Here is a 17,614-nt window from a genome sequence, read left to right as displayed (position 1 = left end):
GCCCTGGGCTGACACATCTTCACGTCAGTGGCTCTACGCCCAAACATTACCACAGAATCCACTGAAACCCCACTGCTGCAAAGTCATTAATAAGGGTCAGTCCAAATTTTATTCTGGAGTGTGAACCTATTTCCAAAAACGCACGCAGCATGACCCACTTACACACGGTCCCCGTGGCCCCTAATCCAGTGAGGCAGAATTAGTGTGAATCCTGTTACATAGCAGCATCGTCTATTTCAGATTCTTGTGAGCAACTATGCCTCTGGCATAGATACTACTGAGAACCGCAATTAAAGGCTTGAGTGTAATGACAATGTGGCACAGACAAACCTTGTTTGGTTGATTCTCCAATTGCCTGAGACTTTGCAGTGTCTCAGCTTCTTGTTTATGATGTTATGGTAACTTTCTACTTATGATATTCCTACCTGTTTATAATTAACTCAAAGGTAAAATATGAATTACAAAGCTATTTGTTTCTATTGTTTTAATTGTAGAGCAAATTAGGTGTGCAATTGAGATTCAGTGTGTCCTCATGTTTACACAGTTAAAAATATAATATGTACAATTATAATTATAATTATGTACAACATATGTATGCCTATGTATAAGTATAATTATGTACAACATAACATTATATATATATATATATATATATATATATATATATATATATAATCACTAAGTAAAAGACCTTGTAACATATATTTAAACTGGTTAGAATGTAATCTTCTACTTCCAGAAAATCATGTCAGTGGAATTTTCACTTGCCTTACTCTTTCTGTCCATTACTCGTCTTGAGTGCTGTTTGCATTTTTGTGGGTACTGGCACTCCTTCTTACTGATAGCACCACCATGTGACACTACTGTTACTTTAGAAACTCAGCAGCATGACAGGCAGCTCTGATAGAATAGAACAACATCAATCCAAATCTGTAATTTTTTTACCAAATACTTAATTTTGAGCTAGATTTAATTTGTACTGTCACTACTCATTTAATCTGATAGATGAATTAAGAAATGAACTTGATCAAACTTTTTTTGGTTTCCTATCAGATCAGATAGGACATTTTTGGGGAATATAATTTTGTGATAATTTCATATTGTAAATTTGTTTCATAAAAAATATCATATCATGATATGGGTGCATTGTCTCATGTCATGTCTTGACAAATCTTTGATTAAGACCTGTCAGTAGAGTGTACTTTGTTCAGTCCAACATGGCGTACTAATTCCCAGGTAAATAGATTCTGTTTTAACTGTAACCTTTAGGTGATGCTGCCCATGATGATGCAACTGTCCATAATACCTACAGAATCAGACTCATTATCGCATTGTTGGTGAGTGCTCTACAGAGATAAACAGACACATTTTCAATGAGACTGAACTCAGTTTGGAGATGAAAGTGTATTAAATACAGCCTACAGCCTACAGAGCACTCACGTTCCCCCTTCTATGAGAGGATAATAACAGTAAATTCGTACAGGCTGTGCCTCATACACACAAATATTCATCAAGGCCAATAATTATTCATCAACTGTCACACTGCCCTAGATCAAGGAATAACACAGTCACCTTTATATGTCATACCGAGTCCCCATTCTTTTTCATACAAGCCTGATGGTTTTCCCTTTCGTTGCTGTGTCTTTGTTCCTTTCTTTCTTTGTAAACAAACTAAAACTAAGGTGCGCTCTGTTCTGGTTTTCAAAAATGATATGTTGCTGAATAGAATTCCTTCAGAATTCCATTCCAATACATTCAAATCCTGCCTTACTGAATGTATCGGAACTGTGTGGTAGTAAATACATTTTAAAAGATGAAGAGCATCATTTAAATATACAACATTAAAACAGTAGTTCACATACTTGAACACAGAAATAAAAATAGTAATAATAATAATAATAATAATAATAATACACCCATATTGTGACATGTTGTAGGAATGTCACATCATGGGTCAGTATGCAAGATTAACAGGCTGTATTGAATAACAAATCAAAAGGAATTCATTACAGCAATGAACAGTGAGTTTGATTCCCCTGTTCTTTGTCTTAGGATGTTTACAAATCTGCAGAAAAACTCTTGTCAAAGGAAGGAGGGCATTTAAAATGACAGAGAAACGGTTTCTTCATAATTCCATTATGGAACTATTTGCATATTACAGGCTGTTTTCAATATGTAATATATGTGATTTTAAGTTCACTTCTGAAGAACTCGCTGTTGGTGAGCTACTTAAGCAGCAGCTTGCCAGATGTTCAGCCTAGCTTTACTTGCCTCTCTGGCTCACTTCTAGAGAAGCAAGTTAGCTTGGTAGGCAAAAGCGTTACTTAGAAATCTAGCTAGCCAGCTAATTAACGTGTAGACTGCAGTCAGATATATTAGTAGATATGTCGAGCTAGCTTTTGACATGTCGACATTGATTATATAAAGCTTGAGACCTCTTGATTACTCCTCTGCTGCCTTTCATTCAACAAAGAATATGATGACAACCCTTAATATCCAGTGTTATGACAATAATGACATACATTATTAAAAGTTCCTCATCATTTATTGCAGAAGATCTTGATGACTTTGATGTTAAGATATGATAATTTATCATGGGTATTTCTATAATCATGATGAATTATGGAGACATCAATGATGATCACATAATTACTGTATTCTAATACAGGCTCACTAATAGATGCATACAGAAGTAATATATTCATGTTTTCTACTTCTGTATATATGATATATAATAGTAAGCACTGACCATTTTGTGCGGATTAATCTCTGCACAAAGCAGGACACAACAGCTGCTGTTACTTGTGTAACTGAATACAGAACAGCATACATGATTTGTTCTCGAACTGTCTGCTGTAGCTGCGCCCAATGGCCAGGCTGTTTGCGTTCAGTCGCATTCACCACAGCAGGTATTGCATTTTAGGAAGAAACACTTTTCAGAGTCTGTGGATCTGTGGTCACATCTGCTCAACTGGTCATCTGCACATCTGCTCTGAAGTTTTTTTTTTTTTTAATTTTCAGATCAGAGGTGTCGATAAATTATGACCTTAGACTTTGGGGCTAAATATTGTGGCTTAAACCAATTAGCACCATCCCGGTGTGTACATGGCAAGATTCCAATGTTGTCTGTAGTGTCATAAAACATCCAGTTCAGGCAATTTGCAGTGAGAGTTTTTGTAATAAAGCAGGGTTTAAACGGTTGATTTCCTGTCCCGATGTCAATGGGTTCTTCAATTGAAGGCACTCACAACAGAAGTGAGTATGCTGACGAAGGCTTTTAGCCACTTAGTGCCTCTTGACAGCAAATACGAATTTCCTGTGCTTCCAGCCCTCTGTGCCTGGGAGCCCAGATATTTGATAAAGAAATACAGCTCATCAAAGTAATCAGGTGCCATAGTGGATAACCCTGGAGTCTTGAAACCAAGCTCATTTCCCTGGTGGAGCACTTCCATTGTAACCTTGAGCAAGTACTGTCCAAGCTGAACTGGTATATATCAGGCTGTATAAACAAAAGTAAAAATTTTAAAAGGACCATACATAATAATAGTATTAGAAGTTATAATAGTAATAAAAATAACAAATGTGCACGAGCATATGCTCGGAGGTGTGTTGAATAGGGGAGGAAACGGCTGAAAGGATATTGGGAATGGCACAGTGTCATCACGAATACCATTTCTCAGATGACGTTAATAGAGTATCGATTAGCCCTTTGAGCTACGCATGCAGCCACTTTTTTCAGTTCCTTTTACTGTACACTCACAAATTGTGCAGTGAGACTTCCAGTGCCCCAATTACCCAGTCCACACAAGCACATGTCAGCAAAGACCCAGTGCAGAAAGAACCTGCAATAGTCAGATATATTGTCTTAATGATGGTCAGTTAATGACCATCTTTGCGTGATTACATCTGAGGGGACTGTACTCCATAACCAGAGACTAGATTCATTGATTATTGTTTTGTTTGTTTTTGTCTGCTTATTTTTATATTTGACAAAATTTACATTACATTAGAGAGATTCTGTGAAAAAACAGAAGCCAAGGAAATGCTCTAGTTGTGCATACCAAACCAGCTACCATTATTTTATAAATCAGTATCTTGAAGGCTGCTGGAATGATATTTGCTTGGTACATACCCTGAGAAAAACACTTTTCAGGGGATTCATTTTTAAGTGTTTATTGACTTTTTTGCGGAACACTCTCATTAGATATACATGCTAGGCTCAATTTGAAAAGCTCAGAAAATGACTTGAACAATGGCCCTGGGCTCATGGTCTTTAGCAGCAAATTGTTACCTCACCTGAAACTGTGTCTAGAAATGCTTTTTGTCCAGGAGGAGAGATGTTGACTGGTTGTGGAAGAATTTGTTGGCAGTGGTCATACTGTCCCTGCTATGTCACATACTGAAGACTGGACTGTGAGTGATGGCGGATGACTGCTGAGATGCTGGCAAGGGCAGATTATTTAGGGAAATTGCATGATCTGAAGCATCACAATCTCTTGGTGAACACACAGAAGCAGACCCTGAGGTCTTGCACTTTGTACTTTAACCTTTAGAGGAAAACGTAAGCATTAAACATTATTGCTTATTGAGCAATTATTATATTGAGCAATATTAGCAATGTTATTGCAATACTGTTAGAAAACGGAAGTACTTAATCAGTTCGGTTCAATAAACAAATTAGTGACACTGTTATTGGTGGTGTGATTGAATCATGGCCAGACAACCCTAAAAAAGCAATATTTGGTGCACATGGAAAGGAATCAAAATCTTAATTGCTTACAGTTACAGCTATGATCCATGTCAAATAAATGGAGTGATGTCACCAGGCTCAGAAAAGTAGCCAAACTTTGCCCACCACTTGCTGCCGATGTAGTCAATGCAGAGGTCAGAGGAGAGGTTAGAACTCAAGCAGGTGTGGATCAGTACAATATTACATTGCAGATTTATACACTCATCTTGTGTATTTTTCTGATTGTTGAGGGAGAGGCAATTAAAAAGCAATTGCATGTCTTCATTGTGGTCTCTGTCCCTCACTAATGGCCTCTTCAAAATTTTGTTTTTTTTTATTTTCAATTTTCTTTTTATTTATGTATTTATTTATTTAAATATGACCTTGGAAGACTTCTGAGATTCTGTCCTTCTGAGATCTGTTATTGAAAACAAATTGGAAAACGTTGATGACCGAGAAAAAAATGTCCCTCTCAAGCCAGAAAAATATCGCTACATAGTATAAGTTCACCAGGCAAAGTTTATTGTCTTAAAATGGTACAATTCAGCTGCATATGTATTTGGAGGTAGGTGAATAAGTGTGTTTTTTCCAGGATATTGGAGAACACATACACTAGGGTCCAAAATTATTGGGACACCTGGGCATTTTGTGGTTAAGTATGGATCTGTTCATGTAGCTATTAGTTTTATCACTCAAACCTAATTTATGGTGTGGCGAAAACAGATACATGTTTTGGCGACTATTAACATTTTCAAAACATCTCTTTATGTGGTTGGCACACGATTGCCTGATGACTACCCTTATTTCCAACATTTTAATAATATGTATGACATTAATTCTGCCAAACAAACTGACAATTCCATGACGTTAACTTAATTTTAAAAGGTACCTACATACTTAATGAGTGCAGACAAGTGAACAAAAGTGACCATCACTTCAATTCTTCACTTCTGATTGAACGTTGCCCTGCCCCCTAATTGAACACTCATACTGAAGCCTATATAAACCTAACAAGGTTGAAACATGGTCACAGAAGATGAAGCTGAAATTGACATTGATATAAATATGACTTTCCCGATGTCTGATGGAATATGCAGCAAAAATATTGTGAGTTTTCAGAAAAAAAAAATTGTCCCAATAATTTTGGACCCCAGTGTACATTGTGAAGAGGCTCGGATGTCACTTCAGAATTCCCACTTAAATGCAATGCATTTACTAGACTAGCCATGTTAAAGATTTGAATGTTAATAGTCATATATTATTATTTTTTTTTTTATAAGAAGCTATGAAATAGCATGTAAAATCCTAACACAATATTTCAGCATTTCTCTGTTGCAAGTGACTGGTAGAATTGTACTGATTATTGTCATACAAACACAATGTTTAAATCAGCCTCTTTTCCCAGGTTGAGCAATTTACTGTTGTTGCTACATCCCATACTATGCCTCTTGATTTTATGTCCCAGCAGCACCTCTACAAAGCATTAGTCTATGCATCACTGATCAAGATAGACTCGAAAAGTTTTAGCAATCTGTCTTTTTTCCATTCATTTCTCCCTATTTATCTAGGAATGAGCACAGACACAGCGGCGGGGGGGGGGGGGGGGGGGGGGCTTACTGTTTAGGCTTTGTCAATGTTGTTGTCGGGGGGGGTGTTTAGGTTTTCTCAAAATTAAACATATAAACATTACATACATAGAAAGAGACCTGTTGCTATTTACAAGAAACTTGTGTGTGAATTGCCAGTTCACACACATATGCCACCTGCTGCTGCCAACGTGCACAAATTCCAATTGCTGCTGTCAGTGGAAGTGCTGATGATGCGTTCGCGCCCTCTCTCACAACTCTCACACACAGCGGACACTAAATAACAATTCTAAACCGAATTAAGCATGCACTCGTCTTGGAGGAGAAGTTCCCAACCACTGATTTTTTAATCCAGTTGTATTTAGCTTCAAATTTTATTTTTAGCTCTAAAAAAATTGCCGAGGTCCGGACCTCGGTGACCTCATAGCTGGTTACGTGCATGAGCACAGAGTCTAATTTTGCACCTTCTGATCTCACAGATCAGAGAGACTTTGCCACGTGGCAGGCATGAGCCCAAGTAATCAGTTACAAGCACACAAACTGCAAATTTTGCATGAGACAACCTATACTAAACCGCGCGGTTGAAATATGGATGTGAACAGTTGAAGTACTGCAATTCAGACCCACAGACATTGTATTGTATGGGCTGATCATGATAAATCCCATTTTGGAATGTTTGTTTTAGTATCAGCTCTATTCAAATCACAAATCTTCACTCCTCTTAGTATCCAAAGCTATACTGGCAAACCGCGCAGACTTATTTGAGATTTATCACAATGTCTCTTCAGGGTGTTCGGGCAGGCACTAATTTATACCTAGGTCTTCAATGAGTGGTGCAAAGTTTGAAAAACACCAAACAGTACTTGAAATAAATGGGTTTATATTTCATGACATCCCTAAGGTTTTGCATGATATTATCAAGTAATTTGACATACAGCATTGGTGTTTGCTCCAAAAAGCACCTGCATAATCAGTCAGCACATCTGCTGGTAATAGGTCTTCTTTATTAGTCATTGTCTTGAGTCTATGGGACTTGTAATTGTTCTTTTTACTGTTAATGTACTGGAAGAATTAGCTTGGATCAAGTGCAGTTTAAAATTTTCCCTGACATTTATTTATTTATTTATTTCACAAACAGCAGCAAAGAGAACAGTCAAAATACCACATGAGTTTGATAAACAGAAAATGATCACATACCATAAACGTTAGGGTGAAGCTAACAATTCATCTACCATTGCACATATGGCAGCTTAACTATTATAACTGTATAACTACTAACAAAGGTACACACCGCAGAAATTTTCAACATATTAGCAGCTGATATTCAGTGGAAATTGTCACAGAATACTGATGGCCATAAGCAGAGATGAAAGTACTGGTGAATGTATCTGAGAGGGCCAGTCGATTACAGTTTATTCTGGTGTGACGAGGATAGAAATGCATTGATTCCTCCACTCTCTTCTTCATGGTCTTCTTCCTTTTTTGTTTCATGCTGTGCCCAGGTTGTTGGTCAGATTGATAAGCTGACAGCGGACTTTGACTTTGACCTGGAGCCAGATGACTGGACAGTGGCCACGGTGAGCAGCACGTCCAGCAGTGAGAGGGGGCTGGGTGACACCTTTAGGCTGGACCTCTTCAACCCGGATGTGCTCTCCGACAGCTGGGAGTTCTGCACTTTCCTGGAGCCCACTAACCTGGGTGCCATCCCCAAGAGAAAGCCCGCAAAGCAGCCAGAGGACACTGAGAAAGGGAAGGAGCCTGTGACAGCAGTGATGGCAGCAACGCCTTACTCTCAAATGAACGGGGGCCTACCCATCCCAAACGGTCCCCTGATCATCACCCCGGACTCATCCAGCGAAGAAGCCACCAGCTCCACGTACAGCCACAAGACCTCGCGGACCTCCGGCACCAGGGAGCGGGTCCGATTCAGCGACAAGGTCCTGTACCACGCACTGTGCTGTGATGATGATGAGGACGAGGGGGAGGGGGAAGAGGAGGGTGCCAACACAACACCAGAGACAGACAGCGAGCCCAGCCCCCTTGCCACATCGCCAACGCCCACACTCTCGCCCACTGAACACTCCCTCCACAACTGTATGGACTCCTCTCTCCCCTCACTTGTACGGTCCGGGGTGGTGCAAACAGCAGTGGCGACCCCCATGGCACCAAAAAAAGGCCTCCTCAAACCAAGCTGCCGGAAAAAACTGCTACGGAACAGCAGTACACAGACTGTCTCTGACAAGAGCACCCAAACTGTACTGCCCTACATCCCAGCCAAACAGAAATCTAAGGACCAGCACTGAGAAAAAAAATATCAGACAAAACAAATAAAACAATGACTGTGTACTACTTACTATTAATTACATAGATAATAGATTAATACAAAACTACATTACTTACTAAATAAATAAATAAATGATATATGGGAAATTGCGTGATTTTATCACGTCATTCTGAGGCTCAGGGATAATAAAAAAATAATAAAAAATTAGTGTTCTGCTACAAACACAGACAATTCCTTAAGAGAGTAATAAAGCCAGTGAGTGGAGGATATCCAAATGGCTCATTCATGTGCAGTATAACATAAAAAAGTAACATTTTCGATTTGGTTCCTCTGTATTGTGACATTCTGACTCCTATTCTCAGTGAGGGCGCGAGGTTATCTGGGGTGACAAATTGAATTACATTGAATATGGCGAAAGTCATCTGTCCCTTCTTGCCAAGTCTGGGTTTCAGCCTAGAAGAGAGTATTTTGCACAGGAAAGATGCCAACTGATCAATACATATGTTTGGGTATGCTGTCTGCACTCCTCGAGATTATTAACACCTATCCTCATCAGGCCCTTATTTATACAAGGAAAGAAAAAAGGGACAAAGAGAGAGGGGGAGGGAGCTGGAAGGAAGCAGAACTTTAATGGAAATAGAGTAGCAAGTGAAGGGCAAACTCACAGAGAGAATGGCCACCTCGAGACAGATTGCTCTTAATTAATCCTCCGTCCGTGCCGATTTTCCACAAAATCACTCTGAGGCCCTCTGGCTGACTCATCCCCCAGATGCCCACACCAAAGGGGGGGGAGGGTGCAGGCATGCAGCGTGTACAGTTCTTTCTAGGTTTCTCTACACAACATCCTTCATTATCCTGGGTTCAAAACCAACACCCCCCCCCCCCCCCCCCCCCCCCCCCAACCTGGATGGAATCACCACCCTTTTGCATCCAGCTATGCAAATCCTCCCAGCACCCTGTATTCATCATCTTTTCCTTATTCTGTGTTCAACATCCTCTTGGTTTTTTTCATGTGTACAAAGCTCTCCCCTGCTTCATGAGTTAAGCAGCTGAGAGCTTTTCAATACCTCACACCTGTCATCCTCTTGACTGTTGCACATTTCAGGTTCCATTATCTTACCCGCTGCCGTATTTGTATTTATTATTACATGTGATGCCATGTATTTGACATTCCCAAATCTCATGTATCTCAGTCAATACTTTATTGTATATAATCACCTTCGTGCTTTAAATGATATAGCTAACAATCTGAATTGTATAATTAATATCCAAACCTATGAATGATTTTGTCTGCCTTATCAGATGTGGTAATGACTTTAGTTAGATTGTGATTCTGCCGATACACATGCACACACGACCTCTCATCTGTCTAATGTATATCACTTTGGCTTTAGGATGTGTTTTGAGCAAATGGAAGTGACACCTGTAATAAACTGGATTAAACTGCTGGTATTAGAGGTGCATATGTTATTAAAATGGAAACAGTATCCCTTCATTACCAATCAACTACTCAAAACAGGCAGAATCAGGCAGAAACAGGCAGTATTTTCTATGCAGGAGATAAAATAAGGAATTCACACACTCACTAATGTTATACAAATGCCTGTATAAACAGATGGCTTAGAATGGAATGAAACTCTGTATTGCTCCCCCATTTCCTTTTTCTGTTGGGTGTCATTTGATTAACTAGTTGTACATTTGCCTCTGACTTCTCCCACCCATCTCCATGTTATGGCTCAGCACATAAATGTGACAATTGCCTGCAGAGAAATTCCCCCGCAATCAATCAGCATAGCTTTTTTTTTGCAAAACACAGACAAAAAAAAAATAACCTGATTTTACATACAGAGGTATCTCAACTTTTTTTTTCTTGTGCTGAAAAGAAAAAAATTAAGAGGTGGGCAGAGGTGTTTTCTTTGCAGATTGGAAAGGGTTTGTGAAGCAGAGAGTTCAATACGGTCATGCTGATTGCTATGGATTGGCTAACAGACCAGGCCACGGAATGTTGATTTGTTTTGTCTCTGTGCCATTTATCTCCTGCTGTGACCTGAACAAACTATGTTTATTCCTCCTCTCTCCCTCCTCTAACTATTCACATACACGCATTCGTGACCTCATTCACTGTGCCTCTATAGTGCGCATGTATGGAAGCAGTTATTGGATCTGCAAAATCGACCAAAGGCGGATAAAGATTTTGCAGTCTGTCAATGTGCAGTCATTTGATGCATGCACTTGGTGCTTTCCTGATTCATTAACAATGCATAGTTATCAAAATGAAGATACAATGTTGTTGTGGTGGTGGTGGTGTGGGGGGGGGGGGGGGGGGGGGAACGACGACGACACCTTGACAGATTATTAATTATTTATACAGTGCTTACAGTTTATTGTGTATCTTAAACACTACCATGACAGGTAAATCCTGCTCAACGTTACAAAAGTGGCATCTCTTCCCCAGAACTCTTCTGTTTCTCTAGATTTCACCTTAGTGCCATATGCTAGCCAAAGGAAGCAGGATATTACATGGAGATTTGACAATAAAACTGGTTTATGGGAAAAATAGGGGTTCGGGTTTATGGGGCACTTGACTTACGTTTGGAACTGGTGGGACCTTTACAAATGTGATGGGTTACACTTGAACCAGAGGGACACAGATGCACTGGGCCAATGTATGCATAGAGTCATTTATGAATATAGGCCAGCAAGACTGGCTCCAGGTTTTGAACATATGAACAATGACTCAGTATTGTAAGTGTCAGCAAAAGGGGAGATTTTATTGAGGTTTTTACATTTTTAAAAGGGATTAACACATTGGACAACAGAGACAAGATTAAAATTATTTCTCTCAGCAGAAATAGGACATAGGTGGAAATTAGTTGAATGTAAATTTCATAGGATTAATAATAAGCTTTTCTGTTTGTTTTTTTTTTTTTTCTTAAATTGCAGAGTTTATGGACGTATATGGAATAGCTGTCCATGATTCACTGTGGAAGCAGAGACTGTGAGAGTGTTCAAGACCAAGTTTAATGTAGTCCTAGATACACTGTAGATTACAGACAGAACAATGAGCATAGCTGGGCCGAGCGGCCTGTTGTCATTATTAAACATATTTTCTTATGACTCAACAGGACTTCAGTCATGCAACCCTCTGGTATAGTTTGGTGTTCCAAACTGTACCCTGAATTACTACACTTGATCCCATCACTTGATAGAGTTCTGTTAAAGAGATTCGCAAGAGACCCACAGTGAGTTCCCAGGGACAAGAGTAAAAAAAGATATGGATAGCTAAGTGCCAAAGTAGAATCAGCAGCGAAGGCCCTGTCCAGCATCACTTTGAGTTTTCATCACTCTGAATTTTCAGGAGTGATTAATGAACATGTATAAAATAGCCACAAATTAGACTGAACGGTCACACAGAATAAAGACCATAACCTATGGGGGGTGGCATATCAGCATGAGAGGGCAAATCGTATCTAATGAATTCCTGTAATAAACTTGTTAATGAAGATGGGGAAGTATCAACATCATATCACATTATTGATGATAATGTAAAAGGTACAAAAGGTACCTGTTCAGACTCTGAGAAGGCAATTTGGATACCACCATTGACAAGGTGACCTCTCAAATCTCTATTCCTGCCTAGTCAGAATTGAAGCCAATAGCTTGTTAGCGTTATGGTATTTATAGGCACAGACAAGGAGCCCACTGCATTCCTGACAAGTCAATTTGGTTAAAGAACACAAAGAGAGTGGTGAAAATATATGTACTGGTCCCCTTGGGGTTCAGGGAACTGTATGTACTTAATGATAGTATTTATATAATCATCACCCATTTCATAGCTGCCCAACAATTTATTGTTAAAGTCAACAGAGAGTTTCCTATCATTAATTTCAATTTAGCAACATTGGTATTTAATGCATCTAATTATTTGTGTAACATTAAGCATGTTTATTAAACCTTTAAAGCAAAACAGGTCCACAGCCTTACAGGACTGCTAAGTGTTATACTGCACTGTGGAGTACCTTAAAATGCATCAGAGCGGTGACTGTTTTCAGATGTGTGCAATTAGTAAAATGTCTGGTTCTGCTCCCTCTCCCTCCCTCTCATATAACGTAGCAGCATTTTATAATTAGATGCTGAATTTCCACGTTTGTGTGGTTTAGATAGACATCATTGAAAAGCACTATGGATCTACACGTCATAACAAAAACAAATTACTCCATTTGCACATGACAGAGCAAATCATTGCCAGATCACTATTAAAACTATGAAATATATCTAAATACAGCTACATAATGCCCAGTAATTAGGCTAATGATGCATCCATTAGCAATCTGTGCAGTGCTAATAAAATTTTGAAATGCTGCAACAGGGCATTAAAAATGAATAAAAATCAATTTTACTCGAAGCGTGTTGTTTGGAAAAATATCTCAAAATAATAATAATAAAATGACTGAAGTACTGGTGTATGACTGCCAACAGTTAAAGCACTTTAAGAGAAGGGACAAACATTTTGTATGTCAAACTGGTTTTAACTCAAAGCCCATAGGTGCGTTTGGCTCAAAATGTAAGTTTGAATTGACACCACCCCTTGCTGGTTCTAAAGTGCAGAAACCGAACTTAATGCACCTATAAAACGCTATTTATGGTGTTATTTTTTTGTATACTACATCTGCTAAATGCCTCCCTGGTCTTCTGTGTGTGTTTTCTTTAGCTGTTACCCCCCGTTGACTGTTGCACCGTGGGGTTAAGAGTGAGTCAGGTGCAAATCCCACAGCTGTCTGATTGATGTCAGATGTCAGGAACACAGATTTACCTCCTGCTGAGGTAGGCTACAGGGGCCACTGCAGCGGATGTAAAACAAAGGGAACAATACCAGCAGTGTCAATCACACGCAAAAGACGCTTCGTGCTGAAACACTGTTTATCATTGCAATCTTTGAAATGTCTTATCACTGTGATTATTATTATTGATTCATTTGCCCAGCAGACAGTGTTATTCCACAACCTATTACTTTCCACAAAATTAATTATTTATGTACAGTCCCTCTGGATTAAATCTTGCTCAGCTCCACAAAGAGTACTTCACACTGAAGCCATAAACTCCTCTGTGCTCCGCGTCAATGTCCAGGCCTGCTTCAGCATCTCCCAAGAGAAAGCAGAAATGATAACATTATCATTCTCATGCCTAAGGTTATGGTTTTGCAGGATTAACAACTATCTTAATAAAGGTTTCATAAGAGTGAATAAACAAGTTTGAAAGGACACATTCTTTCTCAATTTCTGAAAACTTTAAGATATACTGTATGCATGCCTGCTTATAAGCTGCTTTTTCTCAACCACAATAATACCAACTGTTGAAATCAATGCATAAATGTGCAAATTATTTCCACAAAACACAAGTGGGCTGGTTTTATTACACTCATCTACGATTTTCCAGCAAAATAATTCAGTGGAATAAATGAATATGAACAAAAACCAACAACAATATGTCATTTGCTGTATGATAGTAGATTCAGATTGCAGAAAAAAACAATATATGGCTACTAAGAGTAGATATAGACAGATTTGTACTATGTTCTACATGAATTGGATAACTAAAGGCATTTTCCTGCATACATATATAATTTAGATATCATGGACAAGAACAGGAAAAGCAACTAATATTAGTTAGTATGGAATGATGCATCATTTATAATGGACAGAATGAACAGATCAAAAATACATTATAAACATCAAGCTAGCTAAATTGTTAACAGGGTTAATGCCAATAACATTGCTGAACTCTTTTTATTGAAACATACAACCACATTTCATGTAGTTGAGAAATGCAAGGGATTGCACCATATAACTGTATCCATAAGAGTCCTCCTTTAATTTTAGTCAGTATGAATTGTATACAGTGAAAAGAGTAGGAGTAAAGAAGCATACACATATGACTCCATGAATAACATCAAAGAGCTACAGCACCTCTATACTTTGATAAAGCGAGTGGACCTCATGTTTTCCTCCAGTAGCCTTCTACAGAGGGAAGATTTGCTATGGTTTTACAAAGTCACATCACTGTAACAATGCAATACTCCGTAAGTACAACATGTGAAATCCACATTTATTTATTCATTAGACCCTTTTGTTCATTCCTTTTTTAGGACCGTTGAACACAGACTGGAAGTCCATTTGAACATCATTACGGGTGATTCCCCCAGGGTCTGAAACACCATCAGACACTGTTTTTACGGAGTAGGAGGAAGGTACTTGGCAGCATAGAGGGGTACATTTCTGCTTAATTAATCCCATTCCTTACTTTAGGTGTTTAAAGGTAATGGTCTGTTTAACAACCTTCTAAGACACTAAATGGGCAATTAGTCACAGCCTGATCATTTTTCATAAATTTTATGGATGTGCCCAGGTCAGGACACATTTGAGAGGGAAACTTCAATTGCATCTATGTTTGTTCCTCATACATAGTTGTTCATCCTTAATTCCACTGAAAAGGTTCTTCACAGGCCTCAAGGTTACTTATAAACTGTCTCATGGCCCATAGTCTTCATTTTGAAATATCTCTCCAGCATCAAACTACACCGATCATGACAGCAAGCTGGAGAAAGAAATAAAGCCTGTGATCTGATCAAACTGATGGGCCCACTTGAGTTGGTTTTGGAAGGCAGTTTTTTTGTAGGTTGGTTGAGTTATTTGATTGAAGGAGCTGAATCTGAAAGATACAGTAGCATAGCGTCTTTCTTTGAAAGGAAAACGGCTCCATTTCAAAAATTACTAAACAGTTGTGCAGAGGTGGGGAAATCGATGCCTGCAGACTACAGACTAAAACAAAATACTTTATTTTCCATTTCCAACAACCATACTACACTGTAACATTAACTTGACGGATGATTGGATAATAAATTAAATAATCCATTGAGAGAACCAGGTTGTTTGTTGCAGTTGTTGTTTGGCTAAAAGTCTTCCTTGACTCAGCAGAAAACCAAAGCCCCCAGGAAGTGACAGATGAGGTCCTGACTCATTGTAGACTTTCCAGATTGAAGGGGTTGAAGTGAGTTAATGTGGTACCACTCCTCTACAGTGAGATTTGTGTGCAGTGAAAAATTCTGTGCACCTCTTCTTCTCTTTTACCATGCAATTAGCAACAGGTGTTGTAAACCTGTTATACCTGTGGTAGGGGTATGAAACTGGCTCTAAGTCTAAATCTATACATTCAAGCTACATCATCTACGGTCCTTAACATGACATATCTATGTAACAGAATTGTCAAGTGCTAGGCCTACAAAATGCAGCTGAGATTGCTATATTATAAATGTTTGTGTTTTATGCAAAGAATACACCAAACTGACCATGCATGTGGAAGCTGAGTACAAAGGATACTACAGTGAGATTGATCAAGGCTTCACTGTGTCACATAACAAATGTACATTTCAAATCAGTAAATGAAACTTTGCTTGGTCTTTAGACTTGAAGCAGTCACAATTTTCTAGTTTACATGAGAATTTCAGGTATTTGATTAAATTTTGGTGCACACTGTTCTCTGAAATGTTTTTACATTGTCTCTTGAGAATCGACTTAAATGCCTCACACAGAAACATAACATAATTATAAATTTATAATGTATAAATTTTACCATATTTTTGGTGCCAGCCAGTAATGAGTACACCAATATGAGCCTCTTCTTTCTTTGCAGTTTTTTTTCCAAATCACTGCTAAATTAACACTATTTATTAGAAAGGGCCACCCACTGTCCAGGTGTAAATGGGATTTTGAAAACCCTTACTGTGCTGTAAACAACCATAGCCAGTTGATTTACACCAATGATTTGGGAGAGTGCCAAATTCCAAGCAGGTGGTATAGTTTTTAATAGATACAAGGGCTGTTATGATACAAAGGAAAAAATAGACTATGGTGTGAACATCAGTTTAGTCTAATAGAACTGAGGCTATAAATAAAATCTGTTAAGCTGCATCTCACTTCTGTGCTGCCAATTGAAAAATCCATCTGTGAAATTAAAATTTGCTATGCATCCTATGTTCTGAGCTGCCGCTCACACCACCATCAATAACTACACACCAAACTGTCTTTTTTCCTCCTTTCTTACTTTGCCAATTATTTATTCACACCTCTTTTTTTGGCCTTAACAAAGTATTAATTACTTCGTATCGAATCGTCTGACTCATCTCAACTTTAATTTCAAGGCTCTATCAAAAAAAACAGGGGAATCTGAAGTGCATTCGATGACATGGATTAAATCCGCCAAATTGTTGCATCTCTCATTTGATTTGGCTTGAATGCCTTGCACCCTGTTTCATCAGCATTGCCTCCTTCCCCATTCACTGGCAGAACTATGGCCTGTGTTCATAAAACTTCTCAGCCATGAGAATAACGCTTAAGTGATGAAAATACTCCGATTAATCACGAGTTCTTTCATGTGAACTAATGTGGTTCAAAGTGATTCAAAAAAGGTTTATTAGCGCTTGAGACACTAAGACAAGGAAAAGTTTGGAGTGCTCACGAGGTCTCCTAACATGATGGGAGTTCTCTACATGTAAATACTGATGCTGCTGATCATGAGAGGGTGCTTTGGGGAGAATCAGGAATAGAAACATGTAGTGGAAATTTACAATGACAAGGATTTATTGAGAAGGTATTGACTGAACCAGGCAGGGGCTGCATTCATTACAGATTTAGTCAAAATCCCTAAAGTCACCAACACAAATAAATAATCAATCACTCCAGAGATGAAAGCTGCGACAAACTTGCATTACCTTGCAACCTTTGTGGCACCACAGCAAAAAATTCAGCGTTGGAACTGTCACAATGCATCATGAGTAGGGTTATTACCCAGATCCATGATTCCAAGTGCAAACCTGAAAACGTATGAATGGCTGCAGACGGAATAACCTGGTTTCAGATGCCATCAAAGAAATTTCTGCACCTTGCACTTTTTCTCAAATATTTTCTACAACCCACATTTTATCACCTGGTCCTATTTTCAACCTGATTGAGATTAAAT

The 17,614-nt window shown here is 38.7% G+C and overlaps 1 protein-coding gene across 1 annotated transcript in view; it reads left to right on the top strand.

Annotated features, from left to right (window-relative positions):
• Window positions 1-8,627, top strand: part of LOC118781567 (inhibitory synaptic factor 1-like) — a 33,088-nt gene extending 24,461 nt beyond the window's left edge. Inside the window, exon 2 of the mRNA XM_036534531.1 lies at window positions 7,818-8,627. Within this exon, the coding sequence (XP_036390424.1) occupies window positions 7,818-8,618 (801 nt within the window). The 3' untranslated portion in view covers window positions 8,619-8,627. The remainder of the gene's footprint in view (window positions 1-7,817) is intronic.
• The last annotated feature ends 8,987 nt before the right edge of the window (window positions 8,628-17,614 follow it).

This window comes from Megalops cyprinoides, chromosome 8 (genome assembly GCF_013368585.1).
Source record: "Megalops cyprinoides isolate fMegCyp1 chromosome 8, fMegCyp1.pri, whole genome shotgun sequence".
In the NCBI taxonomy this organism is placed as follows: Eukaryota; Metazoa; Chordata; class Actinopteri; order Elopiformes; family Megalopidae; genus Megalops; species Megalops cyprinoides.
The sequence above is the reverse complement of the archived record's forward strand: the minus strand, read 5'-3'. Positions and strand labels throughout refer to the sequence as shown.